At 44.2% G+C, this 20,061-nt stretch overlaps 1 protein-coding gene across 1 annotated transcript in view; it reads left to right on the forward strand.

The window, feature by feature from the left end:
- USP13 (ubiquitin specific peptidase 13) overlaps positions 1–20,061 on the forward strand; it is a 124,200-nt gene that overhangs the window by 58,561 nt on the left and 45,578 nt on the right. Inside the window, exons 8-13 of the mRNA XM_024124169.3 lie at positions 345–532; positions 6,568–6,639; positions 6,990–7,083; positions 15,781–15,906; positions 17,264–17,417; positions 19,558–19,732. Of these exons, the coding sequence (XP_023979937.1) occupies positions 345–532; positions 6,568–6,639; positions 6,990–7,083; positions 15,781–15,906; positions 17,264–17,417; positions 19,558–19,732 (809 nt within the window). The remainder of the gene's footprint in view (positions 1–344; positions 533–6,567; positions 6,640–6,989; positions 7,084–15,780; positions 15,907–17,263; positions 17,418–19,557; positions 19,733–20,061) is intronic.

The raw sequence follows: 20,061 nt of genomic DNA on the forward strand, positions 1-20,061 counted from the left end.
GGCTCAGCGGCCATGGCTCACGGGCCCAGCCGCTCCGCGGCATGTGGGATCCTCCCAGACCGGGGCGCGAACCTGGTTCCCCTGCATCGGCGGGCGGACGCGCAACCACTGCGCCACCAGGGAAGCCCTAACCATTTTTTAAGTGTACAGTTCTGTGGCATTAAGTTCATTTGTCTTGTGCAACCATCACCACGTCAGTTTTTTTTTAATGAGGTTGTTTATTTCTCTGTTTAACTGGGGAAGAAAGGCAGAAACATCTATTTCTGTTAGAGATAATTGGTGGGACATGATGTTTGAATGATAATCATTGTTAAAGTTGTATTTCTTCAATGACGTTGCCTCAGACAGAGAACGGGCTCCAGGACAATGATAGCAAGCCACGGATCAGCGAGTGGGAGGTGATCCAGGAGACGGGGACGAAGCTGAAGCCCATGTATGGCCCCGGATACACGGGTCTCAAGAACCTGGGCAACAGCTGCTATCTCAGCTCTGTGATGCAGGCCATCTTTAGCATCCCGGAATTCCAGAGAGCGTAAGTGTCCCGTATAGACCAGGGTGCACAGCCTGCCCTGCATCCCCTCCGTGTCCAGTCAGGCAGTGTGTGCTGAGGAAGCCCTTCACCATCTGTGCTGTGACTTCCCGCATGAAGCTGGGTGAGAACACTTGTCAAGTGTTATGGGGATCAGGTGAGATAAGAAGAGCTTTGTAAACTGAAAAACCTCCTACAGGGATTTGTCATATTAATAATGGCTTCTATTTTTAGACCAATACCCTCTATGCCAAGAAAGTAATAATCATTATGCTTCACAGCAAAACTGCCACATCTCTTCCTATAGATGCGCTAGGAGAGGTTTGGTGATCTAGTTGGTCAATGGTGAGTGAGTGGAGCTTCTAAGAGGGTTTAAGCTTTTCTTTTTTTGCTACTCAAAATATGGTTCGTAGATGGTGCTGGTCCTTGGATTGCTGGATGTGGATCCGAAATGAGACAGGTATGGAAATTGAGAGTAAGCATTCAGAAATTGTGGTAGGCCTTTGACATTGCCATTTTTTATAAGTGGCATTTCATTTTTTCAATACAATTGACCCTTGAACAACATGGGTGTGAACTGCACGGGTCCACTTATATGTGGATTTTTTTCAATAAATACGTACTACCCTACTATAGGGTCTGCGGTTGGTTGAAACCATGGGTAAGGAGGAACTGCAAATCCAAAGGGCTGACTGTACAGTTATGCATGGAATTCCGATTGTGCCGAGGGTTGGTGCCCCTGACTCCCGTGTTGTTCAGGGGTCAACTATAATTTATTTTTATTGTATTTTTAAAGGTATCATCTATATGAGTTGAAATCAACAAACTAGCTGGCCCTTCATCACAAGTAATTGGGAGGCACTGATTTAGGGTGCTTCCTAACTGTACATGTTCAGGCTGCCTGCTTCTTCCCTCGCTGAGGGCCAGAGGGGCTGTGTCTCTGGCCCTTTTCTTCCTTCAACTGTGCTTAGGACAGGGAGCCACAGAGACTGGTAGCTGCAGCTCATGGGCAGCCACTGCCTAAGTTTAGGAAATAATCTCTAGTGTTTCCCAGAGCAGGTAGGATTTGACCTTGGTTCAAGTATGGAAGAGGACACACATGTGCTAAGACAGAGTGATGGGCAGATAGCACGCTAGGGACAGCACAGGGCAATTTTTTACCCATGGGAATCGAATGCTAATGATTTTAAAGGTAGTTAATAAAAGTATATCAGATGTCCTTTTCCTTCCTCTCTTGGTATTTGAAGTCTTACCTCTTCATACTGTTCCTGGCTTTGGAAATTTATGGTCAGTTTTCCATGTCAGGTTTTAATTTTTTCCATCCAGCCAGTAAAGAGCGGGTTCTGCTCTGCTCAGCAGTGTGCTGGGTATGGGGGCGTTCAGTGGTAAACAAAAGGACCTGGTGCCCAGCCCCAGTTGGGGAAACAGACATCAAATAAATGTAGACCATCCCCAACTTATGATGATTCGATTTAAGATCTTTGACTTCAAGATGGTGCAAAAGTGATATGTGTTCAGTAGAAACTGTACTTCGAATTTTGAATTTTGCTCTTTTCCAGGGCTAGTGACAGGAGGTACATACCCTCTTGTGATGCTGGGCAGGGCAGCAACCATAGCTCCCAGGTGGGCACACGACCCTGAGGGTAAACAACTGATATGTTTACGACCATTCTGTACCCAGACAGCCTTTCTGTTTTTCGCTTTCAGTACAGTATTCAATAAACTAGATTGGATAGTCAACACTTTATTATCAAATAGACTTTGTGCTAGATGATTTTGCCCAACTGTAGGCTAATGTAAGTGTTCTGAACATGGTTAAGGTGGGCTAGACTAAGCTTCAATGTTTGATAGGTTAGGTATTGTAAATGCATTTTCAATGTACGATATTATTAACTTATGATGGGTTTAATTGGGATGTAACCCATCCTTTGCTGCGGAGTATCTGTAATCATAAGAACAACTGCATGGTTATAAATATGGTAAATTCCATGAAGGAAAAGGGAAGGAGGTGGTCAGGGAGGATCTCTTTGAAGAAGGGACACACAAAGGGATACTCACCTTGACTGATGTGCAGGAAGAGTGTAGACAGGGTTTTGGAGAAAAGGAGGAGCAAGTTTGAAGCTCTGAGATGTGAAAACCTTTTCAGAGGTACGCATCATACATTGTATTATTTTTATAAATTCTTACCCATGTGTCATACCTGTATTATCATTTGATTTGGAAACAATGTAGCTTCATCTTCTCTGTCTCATGCTCCAAGATTTTTTTTTTTAAACTATTGAGGGAAAGTCATTATGGTAGTTGTTGTATAATTATTATTTCTTTTAAACTAGAATGGAAGACACTTATATTCTTTTGTTACAAAGCGCAACAACATTTTTAGTGCTTTACAGCCTACAGTTTTTGAAAATATTTTGTACACTTCAAAGTTTGATGAACAATTAACTTTCTGAATTTTTTCTTCAATGAAAAAATGTACCTCAAGTCTATAATTTGGAATTAAGATTTGAATCTCTCACCTGGTCTCGTTTCAAGGGTTGTAGAATTTTGTAGTATCTAACGTTTTGTATTCTATTTCCTAAACATTTACTGTATATATTAGAACATGAGCAACTTATTTTTCATACTTGTCCCCGGTCTTTTGGTTCTTTTACCGAATATCACTGGGTTGAAGTACTTGCTCTTCAAACTCCTTTTTCCCCAGTGGGACTAACTCAGTGGAGTTATGTCCAGGACTGGTATCTCCATTTTGTAAGTAGCAAGAGTGACTCACAGAGAGATTAAATGACTTATGCACAACCACGGTGTAATTCGGAGACATCAGCTGGACTCCTTGATACCCTGCCTGCCACTTGAACCCAGTTTACATTTCAAAATAATTCTGATGAGGAGCAAATCTAAATAAACTGGTGTACGAATTGAATGACAACGAAGATGGATTGTCAGATAGCAAAACTCTTTTTTACTTTGAAAACCACTAGATTACAAATTGAAGATATAAGTATTGATACTTTTAAAATTATCCAGCATTACTGCTGCCTTTTAAAAATTTTATTTATTTATTTTTTATTTTTGGTTGCGTTGGGTATTCGTTGCTGCGCGTGGGCCTTCTCTAGTTGCGGCGAACGGCGGCTACTCTTTGTTGGCGGTGCATAAGCTTCTCATTGCGGTGGCTTCTCTTATTGCGGAGCATGGGCTCTAGGCACGCCGGCTTCAGTAGTTGTGGCTCACGGGCTCTAGAGCACAGGCTCAGTAGTTGTGACGCACGGGCTTAGTTGCTCCGCGGCATGTAGGATCTTCCCAGACCAGGGCTTGAACCCGTGTGCCCTGCATTGGCAAGTAGTTGTGACGCACGGGCTTAGTTGCTCCGCGGCATGTAGGATCTTCCCAGACCAGGGCTTGAACCCGTGTGCCCTGCATTGGCAGGTGGATTCTTAACTACTGCAGGGAAGCCCCTACTGCTGCCTTTTAATTTAATTTTGTTGTAATAGAGGATATTCCTCATTGATTAGAAAAGGAATATAAATTACTAGCAAAAAATGGACTTTTCTGACATCAAAGATTTACCCCCTTTAACTTTATTCTTCTCCATCAACCTTGCCGGAAAGAGTAAGCTTTTCACTAATGTTCATCTTACCAGTGGATTTTTTTTGTCTTGTCAGGTTTTGAGATATGATAAAGACTGAATTGTAGGAGAGCTAATGTTTATAATGTTTATCATGTTGTATATTAATTAAGAATTCTTCAGTGCAACCTCTGACTCTGAATATAGTTTGGTTTATCTATCATTTGGCTCTTGGTCCATTGAAAATTTCTAAATGGAATTGTTGTAGTGATACAACCAAAAGCCATTTGAATGGGACTATTCCAGAGACGTGTGCTCTGTTAATTTTTATGTTGGTACATAACCTTGGATACAAATTCCGAGTTTGTAATCAGCAGGTGCCTAGAAGTTTCTAGTATTTCAGGGATCTAATTAGAGGTCATTACTAACTGTAGTGTATCATGGTTCTCTGCCAAGACTTGACTGCAGTAATGCCTACTCTGTTGGGTCATTAGGTAGTCAGTTATGAAAATTGGTTGTGTGATTAAATTATATGAATATATTCATTCAACACATGTTTATCGAGTGCCTTTTACCTGTTAGATGCTGTTCTAGTGCTGGAGATGCAGTCATTTAAAGTCTCTGCCTTCATGGATATTATATTCTAGTATGTAATCTCTAGAAAGATAGATAATAAACAAGAACATAAATAAATTGTATAGTTGCAAATAGTGATTCATGCCAAGAAGGAAGTTAGCCAGGCTCAGGTGATATGGAACATGGAGCAAGGATCCGTAGAGAGAGCGTTCCAGGAAAGAGACAGCAGGATGTCATGACGCTGAAGCAGGAGCGAGCTTGGTGTGCCCTGGGCAGCAAGAAGGGGAAATGGCCGGGGCGTTGTGGTCTGGGAGAGAGGGGTGGGAGTGAGGTCAGAGAAGCAGGCAGGGCAGGGTGCCGGAAAGGACAGGGAGAGCGATCTGCTTCTGGGTGCTTCTTCCTAGAGCTGTCAGGCTCAGAGAGTCCAAGCCTCAAGAGGGAAAGGTGAACAGCACAAAGCAGGGGGTGTGAAATAGGAAATGAACTTAAGAAGTGAAAGAAATGATTGTGTGTTGACATATATACGGAATCTAAAAAAAAATGGTTCTGAAGAACCTAGGGGCAGGACAGGAATAAAGATGCAGACGTAGAGAATAGACTTGAGGACACGGGGAGGGGGAAGGGTAAGCTGGGATGAAGTGAGAGAGTGGCATGGACATATATACACCACCAAATGTAAAATAGATAGCTAGTGGGAAGCTGCCGCATAGCACAGGGAGATCAGCTCGGTGCTCTGTGACCACCTAGAGGGGTGGGATAGGGAGGGTGGGAGGGAGACGCAAGAGGGAGGGGATATGGGGATATATGTATACATATAGCTGATTCACTATGTTATAAAGTAATTATACTCCAATAAAGATGTTAAAAAAATTAAAACTAAAATAATTCCCAATCTATGTATAATTATTTAAATGTAATGAATTCACTTATATGCTTTCTCTTTTGAAAAACATGCTTGTTCAATGAAAAAGATATTAGTTTATTCATCTACTTAATTTTGAAGATTGCTCTGTAGACAGACTGACAGATATGTACTACTGGAAACAACTAATACAGGAAAATATATTTTTGACACGTTTGGAGGAAAATTTTTTAAAAAAAGAAATGATTGTATGTTGAGATGAGAGGTGGATGGTTACAGTTAGACTGCTCTGTCAGGTAAACTGGTCAGAAGGAGGGCTTGTGGGCTGTACAAGGGACTGTGGATGGGGCAGGTACATCTGGCAGCGTGGTTCAGGGCACAGCTTGGATGCCAGGCTGCCTGGGTCTACTCTGGGCTTCATCACTCCCTCTTGGGTGATTTTGGAGGCTACCCAATGAGTTTGCACCCTGATTTCTCATTTCTCAAATGAGGTAATGACAATAATCCCTTCCTCATATGGTTGTAATGAAGTCTTAATCAGGCAGTTTAGGAAATGCTTCAGAAACGGTAGTTGTTACTGCTGTCATTATTCATTTTGACACCACCAGAACAATTCCTAACCTTACCTTTCGTTTTTGGGAAGGTAGTTGAGATGGTGTAAGCCAGTGGTCTTTGACTCTGGCTACATGTTAGGCTCACTTGGGGAACTTGTAAAAGATTCCAAATCCTAGGCCTCAACCTCAGGCAGTGAAATCAGAACATCTGGAGGTGGCTCTGGCTTTCATACTTTTTCTAGAAACTCTTTAGGGGATTCTAACTCGTACCTAGGGTTGAGACCCATTGATATAAGCATAAACATTTTAGGGAGGCCCATGAATATGACTGCAGAGGTAGGAGCTCAGGAAAAAATTCTCTTCAGGTGGATGATTTTAGTGTTGACAGAAAGGCAAGAAGGTCTTAGCTAGGATGATAGCTTATTTTGATTCTGTTCATCTCTCAGTTCCTATGTTTTGACTGTTGCTTTTCATTTTCTAGGTATGTAGGAAATCTTCCAAGAATATTTGACTACTCTCCTTTAGATCCAACACAAGATTTTAACACACAGATGTAAGTGCCCTGTTGTAATTTTTAAGTATCTGATGTAGTGTTCATAGTGGTTTTCTCTGGGTTGCAGAATTAAAGGCAATTCTCTTCTTTATTGTCTGTATTTTTAAAAGTATTCTGAAATAAGCATGTGTTGCTTTTGTAAAAAGAAAAAAAATCAGTAAAATTGTAAAGTACTGAGAAAAGTTGAAAATGGAATCAGTATCAAGCAGAATCAAACAGATAAGTTGTGAGTAATTGAGATACAGTGTTCCACCTAAAAGCAGCTGTACTTATTGAAATTTGTAGGTAATTTTAATATCTCTGAGGGGAAACAGCAATAACCTTTTTGTCTGTTTCTCCCTCCTGTCCAGGACTAAGTTAGGACATGGCCTTCTCTCAGGCCAGTATTCAAAACCTCCCATGAAATCCGAGCTCATTGAACAGGTGATGAAGGAGGAGTACAAGGTATGTGTCTGGGTATTTGCCACACTGAAATGGTGGAAAAAGGAACCTTCTCAGCAAGAACATGGATTTCCCATGACTTGGCGAATGGTGGCCATCAATTTAGCAAGCTGTCAAAATAGCTCTTTCATTTTAGGGTCTAGGGTGTCTGTCTGCTCTTAAAAATCATGGTAAGGAATAGCCAGGGTTGGGGTTTCTGGTGGCATTTGCTTCATGGATTATATGTGATTGCCATCATTAATGGTCTTTAGAAATAATATTATTCATAAAGTAGTGCTGGAATGGAAGGAATAAACATGTAAAAATATAAACATTTTCCCCTCAGTAACCCAGTCTTGGCCCTTGTAGTGTTTGTGTTCTCCTAAGCCTCAACTCTGTTTGCTAGGGTTTCTCAAGAGGCTGGTTGTTAAAAAAACAACACACATATTCCTATCCCGCCCCTAGAGCTGAGGATTCTGAATTTCTGGGGAGAGCTGGGCAGTCCTCATTTTAACTAAGCTGCCAGGGAGTTTGTAAGCACACTCCAGTATAAGAAACTCAGTTGGCCATTCAGTCACTATTACTTGGCTCATTGAAAGAAGTGCTTCATCTCCTAATAGCCAGACTCCCATTTCCATGTGCCTGCGGGTTGGGCCACTGACCCCTCCCTGGGCTGCTCTGTTAACGCAACTCCAGATGGTGCCACTCGCAGCCTGGCCTCTTGGAGTGGTGCCCTTGGAGTTGTGCAGTGCGCAGCTTACACAGCTGTATTTGGCGGTCTTGGCTCTCACAGCTGCAGTCATCCTGGGTGGAATGCAGGCCCCGCTTCCCCAGCCCCTGCTCTGCCTCCAGGGTACCTTGTCTTGACTTAGTGGGCAAGTTCTTTCAGTTCTGTGTCTCAAGTGTGTGACCTCTGTGCTCCCAGCTTAAGTCAGTCATCCTTGACTAATGCCTGCAGACGGAGAGCAAGAATCGAAAGTGAATGAGTTCTTTTTCATCAGGAAGCCAGTTAGTTGGGGAAATGGAGCAAACAGGAGAAGAGAGACTAGGAAGGGAACATACAGAGGCAGTGTCTGAGGGTGGGGAGAGAGAAGTGGGTTGTGAGAGGGTGGAGAGGGATGTAGACGTTCTGAGGACCAGGCCTGGAGATCAGAGTATCATGGCCAGGCAAACCTAAGTCCTCCAGTGGCATTGTTACCCAGCATTGCCACAATGAGTCCCTTATCTACGCCAGACAGGAAGACCCCCATTTGGGATGCAGTTGAGGTGGTCTGGGCTATCGGGTTATCCAGGCTTCTTCTACCTCTGAGCTCCTGTGGAACTTTGAAGAGGTGATGGTGAAAAAACTTGGCCCCAAATGTTGTTTTTGATTACATTTATCCTGGGTGTTCATCCAGGCTGTCACTTCTTGGGCCACTCTTGGGGCAGAGTCCACCTGCCCTGGTGGAGGAGACGGAGACTAATTGGAACTCGGGAGCCTGGTTTCCTCTCCTGCCTTTGCAAGGGATCTGGAGACTGGGGGCAAGCCCCATAACCTTTCAATCTCAACCATCAAATGGAAGATTGGTCTTGCTGGCGGTTGTGAATAGTGCAAGTGTGAAGGTCCCCTCTCTAATGTAAATAAAATCTGTGTACAGTACAGGACGGTTGTGCTTTTGGAATCTCCTCATTTGAGAAAATGGGAAATGAAAACTCATCAATTTATCAGTGTTTGAAAGGAAAATTTGGTTTTAATATCACAATATCCTTTTACATTAGAAAAAAAGTAGTTCTTATATAAGTCATATTCTTTATTTAGTCTGTGAACAGCTGGGGACCCTAGTCCCCTCCCCACCATTGGATTAGCGTGTAGCTGTGTGATCTCCAGGGGTCTGAGGCTTGCCCTGCCCTGTCTGGTTCAAGGTGTGAAACCTGGCGGCACTTGGACCATATCTGTCCTGCAGGTGTGTTTTGCTTGCACCTCCCCCCCTCCCCAGAATCTGACTTTCCAGCTTCTTTTAAACACTCAGAGCCTCTGTCAGTCCCAGGCCCGTGACAGCAGTTGGCTGGAGCTGAATAGCAGCCCTCCCTTCATACAGGACACACTGTCCCCAGCTGGCCCCTGTCCCTTTGTGGTTCGTGACCTGGCTGGTACGCTGGGTATTTGGGTATGTGACCCTTGATCTAGATGATTTGTAAAGTCCTTTCCCCGCTCCGACACGCCAGGATCAACTGGGTCCCTTTAACATTCAGAATGAGCTTGAGTTGACCGTATGATTTTCTTTGTGGCCCTGGAGGTGCCAGTTTCAAGCTGTTACTTGAACAGGCAAGTAATTCATTGTAAAATCTCCACTCCTTTTGACAGTGGAGAGAATTACTTTCTGAGGCGTCAGGATTTTCACTGGCAGTTGGTTTCAGAGAAACCAATTTGTGAGACTCTTTCTTCTTTCAGGTCTCAGGAGCCCTTTGGTCAGGTGGTCTTGTCCTAGGTCTCTGGTGTTTGTGTCTTATCTTGTAGATGAGCCTGAAATGCTCCAAGAGATGAAAGAAGATGTGCTGAAGCAAAGAAGAGGATAGATTGCGAGAGGAATGTGTGGTGGAGGGGAGAGAACACAGAGCCATGTGGCAGGAGTGCTTTTTTACAGGGTCACCACCAGAGATACCAATAACTAGCATTACATAGTGCTTACGAAAGGCCAGGCCCTTCCTGTATGTTCACTGATGCAGAAATGGATGCACAGAATCCTAACCTAAAGTTACAAAGCCAGGGAGTGGGAGAGCTGGAGTTTACACCAGGCAGTCTGGCCCTGAGTGTGTGCAGTATTGACCACTGCACTGTCCTGCTTCCCTAACAGTTGTTCCAGTACTTGTTTCAGGCTCCCAGTGCTTCAGTGTGTAGATGCTGGTAGGTGGATGACAAAAGGGGCTGCTTACATTAAAAGAATGAAATGATGCCATTTGCAGCAACATGGATGGACCTAGAGATTGTCATACTGAGTGAAGTAAGTCAGACAGAGAAAGTGAAATATAGTATGATAATCTGCTTACATGCAGAATCTGAAAAAAAAAAAAAAGATAAAAGTGAACTTATTTACAAAACGGGGGGAAGGTTGGGGGGAAGGGATAGATTGGGAGTTTGGGATTGACATGTACACACTGCTATGTGTTAATCAACTATACTCCAATATAAAATAAAAAGTTAAAAAAAAAGGGGTTGCTTAAAGTTTGCGGAATTATCAGGTAGCCCAGTAACTTGGGCTACTCACATCTTGGGTCATTTCTAAAATATATACTTCTGGATATTAAGTTGCTCTGCTACAGACCAAGGTGAAATCTAGTTTTTATATATGCATGCTTAATACATATTTCATCTATAAAAAGATTTGCAGTGTTTTTTGGGGGAACTGCCATTTCTGTATAAATTTGTTGAATTGATTTTGAAAATTAAATTGCGTCTATAGTAGCTAAAACCTCCTCACTATAAAAGGACACTTTTTCTTCTTCAAAAAATAATATTCCTGATCTTTATGCATTTTAAGACAGTGCTTTCACACATTTTAATGCTGAATACTCCATAATTTATTTCTCCTTCTGAAGATAGCACATTATTAACAATTCTGTATTCCGAACAAACTGTTTCTTAAGTGACAATTCATTTAATTTCCCATCTAGCTAATCCTTGACACAGAATTGCTGGTTTCAGTTTTTGATCAACATGATATAACCAGGGTTCTACTTCCAGATGATGTAATTTTAGCTCCAAACATAAGAACTTTGTTTTCACTAACCTCCATTTTCCTACTTTGGGCAAATGTAACATTTCTAACTCATCTTTTGAAATACGAAAAATAGCTTGGGGGAGTACCCTCTGTTCCTTTAGCTTAGGAGATTTGGGGTTTGTTCGTGAGTTAGGAATTACTGGTCCAAGATTTATGGTTTAAGGTTAAAAATTTAAATCAACAGATGACATAGACCTGTGCGTTGGGAGAGGCTGAGATGCATGTATTTTTTTTTCATTCCTGTGATCTTATAATGTAAGCATCTGTACAACCGTTGCTCTAAAGTGATATAAAGTCTCAGTCTTGCTGCTTGTTTATTAATTAAAGCATTGGCCTCAGAGGAATATGAATGGACACTGGCTGGCTGCCTTCTTGGTTGCAGTGTTAAACAGAAAGTTCTGTGTAAGCATTTGGGAAAGATTCTGAACATGGTAGTCCTCTCTCCAATTTTAGCTGATCTGTTTTGCAGTTGCTGATGGAGAAAGTAAGTACAGCACCCTATAACTATGACAGGTTCCTTAGGTGGGTGCTATTTAGGAGACTATCTGGGGCTCCCTCTTATAAAGTTAGTTGTCAGGACTAGCCTTTGCTTCTGGGTTCCGAGGGGCAGCTCACAGCAAGAGCGAGAGCTTCCTGAAAGCAGGTCTGATTCTTGGTCAGTTTGATCTCTCTCGTCTTGTTTGGTGATGGGCCTGTAGGGGACACTCAGGTGATGACACTGACCCAGTGCCAACCAGGAAACATGTTATTTCTTTGATTTACTTCTTTGGTTCTTGTTTATTTATTTTGGGGGTGCCGTATGGCTTGCAGGATCTTAGTTCCCTGACTAGGAATTGAACCCGGACCACAGCAGTGAAAGCGCCAAGTCTTAACCACTGGACTGACAGGGAATTCCTTTTGGTTCTTATTTAGGCTTTTTGGTTTCTTTTAAGTAACTGCCTTATTCTAGAGCCTGACCTTTTAAAAAAATTATTTAAATATGCAAATATACACACATGTAGAGAGCAAAGTATAATGAGTCTCCATGTACCATCATGTAGCTTCAGCAGTCACCATTATTGCCAATCTGGTTTCATCAGTCCCTCCTGAACTCAATTTTTCCCTTCCCTCCTCCTTCCCTTCCTCTCCTTTCCCTGCAGTATTTTGACACAAAATCTAAGCATCATCCTTTTCACCTGTAAATATTCAGTATGCACCTGTAACTAGAATACCTTCTTCTTTTTAAACATTAATATCATGTTGAAAGTTGTTTAAAGTGTTACAACAAAATGTATCATCCAATACCCAGCCCATATACAGATTTTCCCCTGCAATATCAAAGACATCTTTTCAGAGGCCCCCTCTTTTTGCAAGCGATTGATTTGTTGAAGGAGCTGGATCATTTGCCCCAGGATTGCTCTAATGATGGCTTCCTTGAGGTATTGTTTAGCTTGTGTTTCTTATAAGCTGGAAGTTAGATCTGGAAGCTTAATTAGATTCAGGCTCATTTTTTTAATAGCCTGATTTTCTATCAGTCATGAAGCGAACATAGTAATAGTTGAACATGGGAATTAGTGAGACCTCCCCTCAGAAATCAGAGATAGAATAGGTGTGGGATGTGGCTGCAGGCAGAGGGGTCAGCTGATGGTGAGGCATTAAGTGTGGGGAGGCCGAGTTTGAGATAAATCCAACCCAGCTGTGAAAGCCAGGAGCTGGTCTGCCGTGGGATGTGGGGAGGGAGAGGCAGCATCTCTCCGGTTAGGAAGCTTTTCAGATAACTTCTCAGTGACCATCATTTCTCAAGCTATAGCTTGTCTCTTGCACCAGGGATTGAGCAAGGTCAGTTGAGGGAAAACAAAGAACTGAAATGGGCACCAAGAGAGAAGAGGCATGGGAGGGGAATGAATAGGCTGGGCTGCAGTCCGTGTGCAGGGCTGAGTCTCTGGAGTTTTCACCAGGGTCTCCATTGAAACGTCTCCTCCCAGCTGTACAAACACATGGTGGCACAGAGCAGCAGCCAGCTTTGCAGAATTTGTTTTCAGCAAGTTAGTAAACTTTTCCAAGCAGCTGCTTTGATGGGGACTGGCAGCCACCTCAAGTTCCAAGCACAGCTTGTAAGAAGTAACACCAGTAGCAGCAGGCAGTGAGTGTGTGCTTATGTGCGTGCCTAAGCCGAAATGCACAACACGAATAGATGTATTCCAAGTGGTGTCTCTGCACTGCCCAGAGTGGACATGTCATTGCTGACCTGGCCTGTGATGTTGGCCCCAGGGGTGCGTGGGTTTGAAGAGGGCTTGCCCAGAGTCCAGACGGACTGTCTACTTTTCTCAGCAACTGGTAAGAGGGACTCAGGGACATCAGAGGTGAGAACTAGGCACATGTGTGCAACAAGCAGTATTAGGACACAAGAGAAAGACAGATGGATAAACAGAGACTGCGATTGACTTTTCTAGTTGTGTGATCCTGGGCCAGTTACTTAACTCCTCTTTGCCTCAGTTTCCTCATCTGTCAAGCGGAGAAAATAATAATAGTACTCATCTCATGAAGTTGGGTGATTTAAGTAAGACGCATGTATAAAGTGTTCAGAACTCTGCCTGGCACCTAGTAAATATTCATCCAGGTACCTAGAATAGTGTCTGACATTTTATAACACTCGGTAAATTTCTATTGAATGAATGACTAACTGTTAGTCATTATGCAAATGTAAGGCATTATTTTTGCATGCAGGTGTTGGCTGATACCATGTAGATATACATCAGCATTGTGATTGGAGAAAGTTACAAACTTTTACATTCCTTTCGGGAGGTGTATGTGTGGGTAGTTAAGCTGATCATCAGATATAAATTGGTCTTCACTTAGCCCTAGAAGCGCATGTGAAGCCTCTTGTGCGTGTAAGCTGGTCATTTATGTACAGGTTCCAAGTCCTCAGATGCTGCCACTTTGGGGAATTCTCCTCCCAGAGCTGTCAGCACTGTTTCAAGTCCTCTGCAGTGTTCCCTAACGTTTGTTATAGATACGTGTTGTCTCTCATCACCCCCCGACCCCGCCGTTGTCTGTCACCTCTTGGAGGGCAGAACCCCCGATGTGTTCTACATGAAGGAGGTGGTCGGAAAATGCTGGATGCCTAGGTCAGATATATTTTCAGCAGGACAGGAAAATTCACCTGAGTTTTATTAGAAACGTTGCTTAGAACACGTGTGTTGGAGAGATTTTATATGTAGAGCTGCCCTGTGGCGGCAGGGAGATAGCTGTTGGAGTTTTCCCATCACCTGTTGCATCTGTGTGATTGTGCACACCTGTCGTGGCCTCTAGACCTTGGGCATTGACCCTGGTGTCCAGATCTCAAAGAAGTGTGAGACAAGGCCTCCGCCTGCCAAGGACTGCAGTCAGGCTGAGGAGAAGGGCCAGAGCGGGCTGAAAGTTAAAGGAAGTAGGAGGCATGTTGTGCTATGTGCTCAGTGATGGCCCAGATAGCAAGTTCTCTGGACTTCAGAGGAGGGGAAGGTGGCCTGGAAGCTGAGCATGTTGAGATTTTGAGAAGTGAGTGCACCTTTGCAGAGAGCACATGAGTTACTTTTTCTGCTTGATTGGCATAAGGGAAGGTTTGTCTCACTGAGATGTGCTGTGCTACAGCTGCCACTCTGGTTTTGCTGCGGAGAGCCTGGAATTGGGATCAGAACCTGAAGTTCATTCTGGTTCTGCTCTTTGCTGGCTGCATAATAATCTGGCCGTAAGACCACTTTCAGTTGACAGACCTTTGTGGCACTTCTCTGCAGTCTCAGTTTCCTTAGCTGCAAAATGAGGATGATGGTAGTACCTTCTTCATAGGGTTACTGTGAGTATTAAACGAGGTGACATGGAGCACCACTATTCGATGGAAACAGTTTTATCCTGAGCCCACCTGTGTCTTTAAAGGTGCTGTGGATCTTCCACTCTGCCTCTTTGGAGTATCCCAGGCAGAGTGCCTGGATTTCCTGCAGATTACCAGCATTAAAAAGCCCAGTTCACATTAAAGCCAGTTTAAAGCTTCTCCCGCTACCAAGCTCAGGAGGCTTGGAAACCAGCAGTGTAGAAGGGTCAGCGTCGGCATCCTCTGGTCTTTTTTTGTCCTTGCTCCACCTCTTTGCCTCCTCCCACCCCCTCTGGCCCCTCCAGAGTCAAGGATCAAGGGTTGGGGAGATTGGAGACAAGGCAGAGCCTTTCCCTGAGCTAGTGCGTTTGCTCCCTCTTGGCTGCCATGAGTTTTCTATCATGGCCGGCCTTTTTGTGGGGGGCACATTAGTGGTTCTTTACAGATGCCCTCCACCCCTGCTTGTCGCCTCAGGGACCTCCACAGGGACCTTTTACCTGATGCCCTCCCCGATGACCTCTGTGGATCTTCCCCCCCAGCTCCTGCCTGAGTCTCCTCAGCTGCCCTCCCATCATCTTATGCAGTGTCCTTTCTGGGGGAGCCTGGCTGCCTTCTGAGCTGTCCTTTTAGCCCCCGGGGAAGGTCACACATCCTCATCAGCCAAAGTTGTCCTTGCTCTTCCCATCCTGGCAGCTGCAGGCAGCCTCCTTCTGCTTCTCCAGGTGAGGGCAAGCTCCTGGGAGCTCCATGAGCCCGGCAGCTCTGCAGTGGTTGCCTGGGGCGTTGCAGAGCTATCTCCTTTACTTTCATGTTCCCTCATGGGCAGGGTGGACAGGAGATGCTGTAGACCTCTCCTCTCCTTTAACTTCCTCTGTAGACCTCTCCTCTCCTTTAACTTCCTTCAGAGGAAGTAAACAGGAAGAGCCCCATCCTGTTCTCATGTCAGGCTCATAGCACAGTGCCTGGTACATAATTAATATCCAGTGCATGCTGGCCGCTCTCACTATTTAGCTAACATGGGCTTCAGTTTTCTTATCTGAAATCGGGGCTAATGTTAATCTCCACTCTGCTTCCCACTTAGTGCTGCTAATGTGTATGAAAGTATTGTGAGTTGGTTTTATTTTTATTTTTTAGCCTCAACAGAATGGGATCTCACCACGCATGTTTAAGGCCTTTGTGAGCAAAAGCCACCCAGAATTCTCCTCCAACAGACAGCAGGATGCCCAGGAATTTTTCTTGCACCTGGTGAATCTAGTAGAGGTAAGTCAGTCTTCAGAAATGCTCAAAAGGGTTGTAAGAAGTGTGGCCAGCCCCTGCCTGCAGTCCCTGCTGGTGTGGCTGGAATGCCCCGCCCCTCCACTCCCCACCTAGATCTCTCTCTGGCCAGGCTCCTTCAGAGTCGGCGTCTTTGCGCCTTTCTCTGCTTGGACCACTTGATGTAGTTTCTCCTCATGCGCGGCCTCCTGGGCACTTGTGGGTCTCCCTGTTCTCCTCCTAATTTGAACGTGTTCTGGGAGTGTTTATCCATTATTTCATTTGCCTTTTTTTGTTTTTTGTCTCTGTGATAAGCTCCTTCAGAGTCCCATGTGGTATTTGGTGTCCTCCTGCCATCACTCTGAGATGGTCACTCGGCTCAGAGCAGAGACGAATCACATTAATAAATGCTGTGTTTTTTTTAAAGGCCACTGAAAATTCATAATTAAAGGCTTTTTTCCCTCTCTTAAAAAATAACTACTTTTGGGGCTTCCCTGGTGGCGCAGTGGTTGCGCGTCCGCCTGCTGATGCAGGGGAGCCGGGTTCGCGCCCCGGTCTGGGAGGATCCCACATGCCGCGGAGCGGCTGGGCCCGTGAGCCATGGCCGCTGGGCCTGCGCGTCCGGAGCCTGTGCTCCGCGATGGGAGAGGCCGCGGCGGTGAGAGGCCCGCGTACCGCCAAAAAAAAAAAAAAAAACAAAAAAAAAAAAACAAAAAAAACTACTCTTTTCCTGATGACAGATGTGTTCCTTGTGGAAACATAGGCACAAAGGAGGAAATCAAAACCTCCCATGCTACCTGCTCCCACAAACAAGCAGTGCTAACATTTTGGTGTCTGACCCTTCCCCCCTAGTCATTTTCCAGGTGCTATCCATTTTCTTCGTGTTGGTTTGTGAGCAGTGTTTTTCACTTAACCTGTTGTGAACGGTTTGCCACGTCATTACCTACTGGAATATAGCATGATTTCTTTTTTATTTGTATATAATTTACATTAGTGCATTTATATAATCATATCATACATGGCTTAATTTTTCCAGGGAAGTCCTTGATTTTTTTTTTCCCTTTCTCTTTAGTTGGGCTTCCACATCTCCTTTCTTCTAATTCTTTCTAGGTCAGTCCCTCTGACATGACTTTTAACGGCTGCATAATATTAATTCATACGATGAACTATATTTAACCAGTCTCCCATTTTTGGACTTTAGGTAACTACCAGTCTTTTCCTGTACTCTGGTGAACTGGCGTGCCCAGAGGGAGCGTTTAGTAACACCAGATCTTTACAGCAGATTTATATTTGATTCTGTGCTAATTTTTATTCATGGCTTAATATCCACAAATTTACTAACTTGTTATAATCCAACCTTCAGAGGAACCGCATTGGCTCAGAAAACCCAAGTGATGTTTTTCGGTTTTTGGTGGAAGAACGTATTCAGTGCTGTCAGACCCGAAAAGTCCGCTACGTGGAGAGGGTGGATTACCTGATGCAGTTACCTGTGGCCATGGAGGCGGCAACCAACAAGGGTAACGTTCTAAAGTGGGAAATGAGCAGCGTGCTTCTTCACACGTGAAAACCCTCAAGTCAGCGATACTGCAGTTCAGTCTCTGCGAAGTCATATCAGGAGCAGACCCAGCCCGGACGGTGTCTGGTTTGCATGTCTTTTCATCTTTTCCTCAGTCCACATGTGACTTTCTTTTGACATTTTTGTGGAGGGCTCTTGGAGGGAACCTACTTCAGTGCCTATAAATTTGACCAACTGGTTGGTTTAGAGGCAGCTTAACTTAGAGGAAATTATTTGTAATTTAATATTATCGCTCACAAGTTGTGTGTAAAGTCTGAGGGGAGTGATCAGAACTGCATGTTTTGATGTGAGGCATTCAAGAAGAGAGAGGCCTCTTAAAAATAATCCAGCTTTGGCATCCGAGTAAGATACCTGTTGTGGGAGATAAAGTGTGGCAGGGCTCTTTGTGGGGCGAGGCTCCTTGGAAGGGTCTCAGGACCTTGGAAGCAGGAGGAAGGTGGGGGGATCTCAGGGGAAGGTTCCTTCAATCAGTCTGATCTGGTTCTTACCAAGCAGAATAGATGAATGGTATTTCTTAGAATTAACATCTTAGAAGCAGAAAAAGGAGAAATATCTGCTAGATTGCTCATTTCCTGTGAACTGGTCATTTTTGTAAGGTTTAACAACTCCCTGGATGGCCTTTTTCCTTTTTTGTTTGTTTGTTTGGGGTGTAGTCACTTTATTGTGTTAATTGGAAAATGGTGATTATGATGATTTTAAGATGAAACGATTTCCATTTTCTATAAACTCATGCAGCTTTTGACCAGTTTTTAAATTCTTATTCATTATACAAAGTAGAAATGGGGGTGGGGGGGGTCTGTGGTTTGTTTCCTTTTTAGCACTAGGCTTAATTGCTGTCTCTTGCCTGTCTTGGGGATACTAACATATTGTGCTCAGTTCTGTGATCCTAACTCAGAATTTATGAGTGGTAAATCTTTTTTTTTCAGAAAGGAGACTTAAAATTTAGTCTCAGGAAATTGATTGCTGGGAACATCTAATGCTAGCATCCTAGATAGAAGTCCACCATAAACTGATATTGGACTGGGGAATGAACTGTAAAAGCATATTCAGAGGTGTTTAAGAAAACACAAAGGTACAGTGTGTCTAAAACCTGATAAATCAGAAGGGATTTTTTGGTAACAAAAGAAATTCCCAGAAAGGTCCATTTGAAATCTATATAAAATTTTGGGGCTTCCCTGGTGGCGCAGTGGTTGAGAGTCTGCCTGCCGATGCAGGGGACATGGGTTCGTGCCCCAGTCCGGGAAGATCCCACATGCCGCGGAGCGGCTAGGCCCGTGAGCCATGGCCGCTGAGCCTGCGTGTCCGGAGCCTGTGCTCCGCAACGGGAGAGGCCACAACAGTGAGAGGCCTGCGTACTGCAAAAAAAAAAAAAATTTTGGCTTACAGGTAGTTTCCAAGAGCAGATCTGCTGACTCTTGGGAAGTTCATGGTGCACTCACTTCTTTTTCCCTTGGTGTGTAACCGTTTGAACAGGGATAGTGTAGAAAGGCCTTCTAGGTTGGCCGCTCTGCTCTCTGCAGTATCGGGTAACCCCAACATGAAGTTGTCTTGGCAGTGTTGGGTAGGATCATGGGCTGGGTGCCTTGGATAACTGCGGTCCTTATAGTTCATCCTGCTCTTTGGCCTGCACCCTCCATGACCTCTAATCATAGTGAAGGGCCGGGAAGAGGTGAGCCCTCGGGTTTCTTTCAGTGTGAAATTCTCTGGTGTGAAGACTTTGTGATTAGAGGTGGTATTGGGATCAAACCAGCCTTGACCTCTGGACAAATGAAAGTCCAGGTTCGTGAATCACTTACAGCACATGCGTGGTCTGAACCTCTCACCTGGGCTGGAGTTCACAGTTCCCTCCCGTCAGTCTCAAAGGGGAACAGGCAAAAAATTATGAATGGCTCGATGCAGCCTGGCGGTGCCACTCTAAACAGGATTTCAGGCAGGCTCCTCTGGTTCTGTGGAGGGCAGCAAGTAAGCAATCCTGCCCCACCCCAGAAACCTTCAGCAAAGATGGTTCATTGTTCAAGGGGGTCTTTTTCATTTCACAAAATTAAGTGATTGCAGAGTCATTCATTTACTCTTTTATTCAGATGAACTGATCGCCTATGAACTAACGAGAAGGGAAGCAGAAGCAAACAGAAGACCCCTTCCCGAGCTGGTTCGTGCCAAGATACCATTTAGTGCCTGCCTTCAGGCCTTTTCTGAACCAGAAAACGTTGATGATTTCTGGAGCAGCGCCCTACAAGCAAAGTCTGCGGGTGTGAAGTAAGTGTGTGTGCGCTTGTGTGGTGGCAGTAGGATAAGGAGGGGGCCTTGAGAGGTGGGGACCGGGTTAGGGGAGGGTTGGGGGGCATTGTACGGGTCTGCATACTTGCTCATGTGTGGCAAGATGGGATTATGATTTACACAACCCTAATTGTTGTAGACCTCACTTGTGTGAGACCTGTCCAGTAAAACAGGCTTGTTGTAATCTGTATCATGTGCAAGGGAATGCTTTTTTTTTTCTTTTTTAAGCCAGGTTGTAATTTATCCTTTGTAGGGAATTTTTTTTTTTTTTTTTTTTTTTTGTGGTACGCGGGCCTCTCACTGTTGTG

Source organism: Physeter macrocephalus, chromosome 1 (genome assembly GCF_002837175.3).
Source record: "Physeter macrocephalus isolate SW-GA chromosome 1, ASM283717v5, whole genome shotgun sequence".
Classification (NCBI taxonomy): domain Eukaryota; kingdom Metazoa; phylum Chordata; class Mammalia; order Artiodactyla; family Physeteridae; genus Physeter; species Physeter macrocephalus.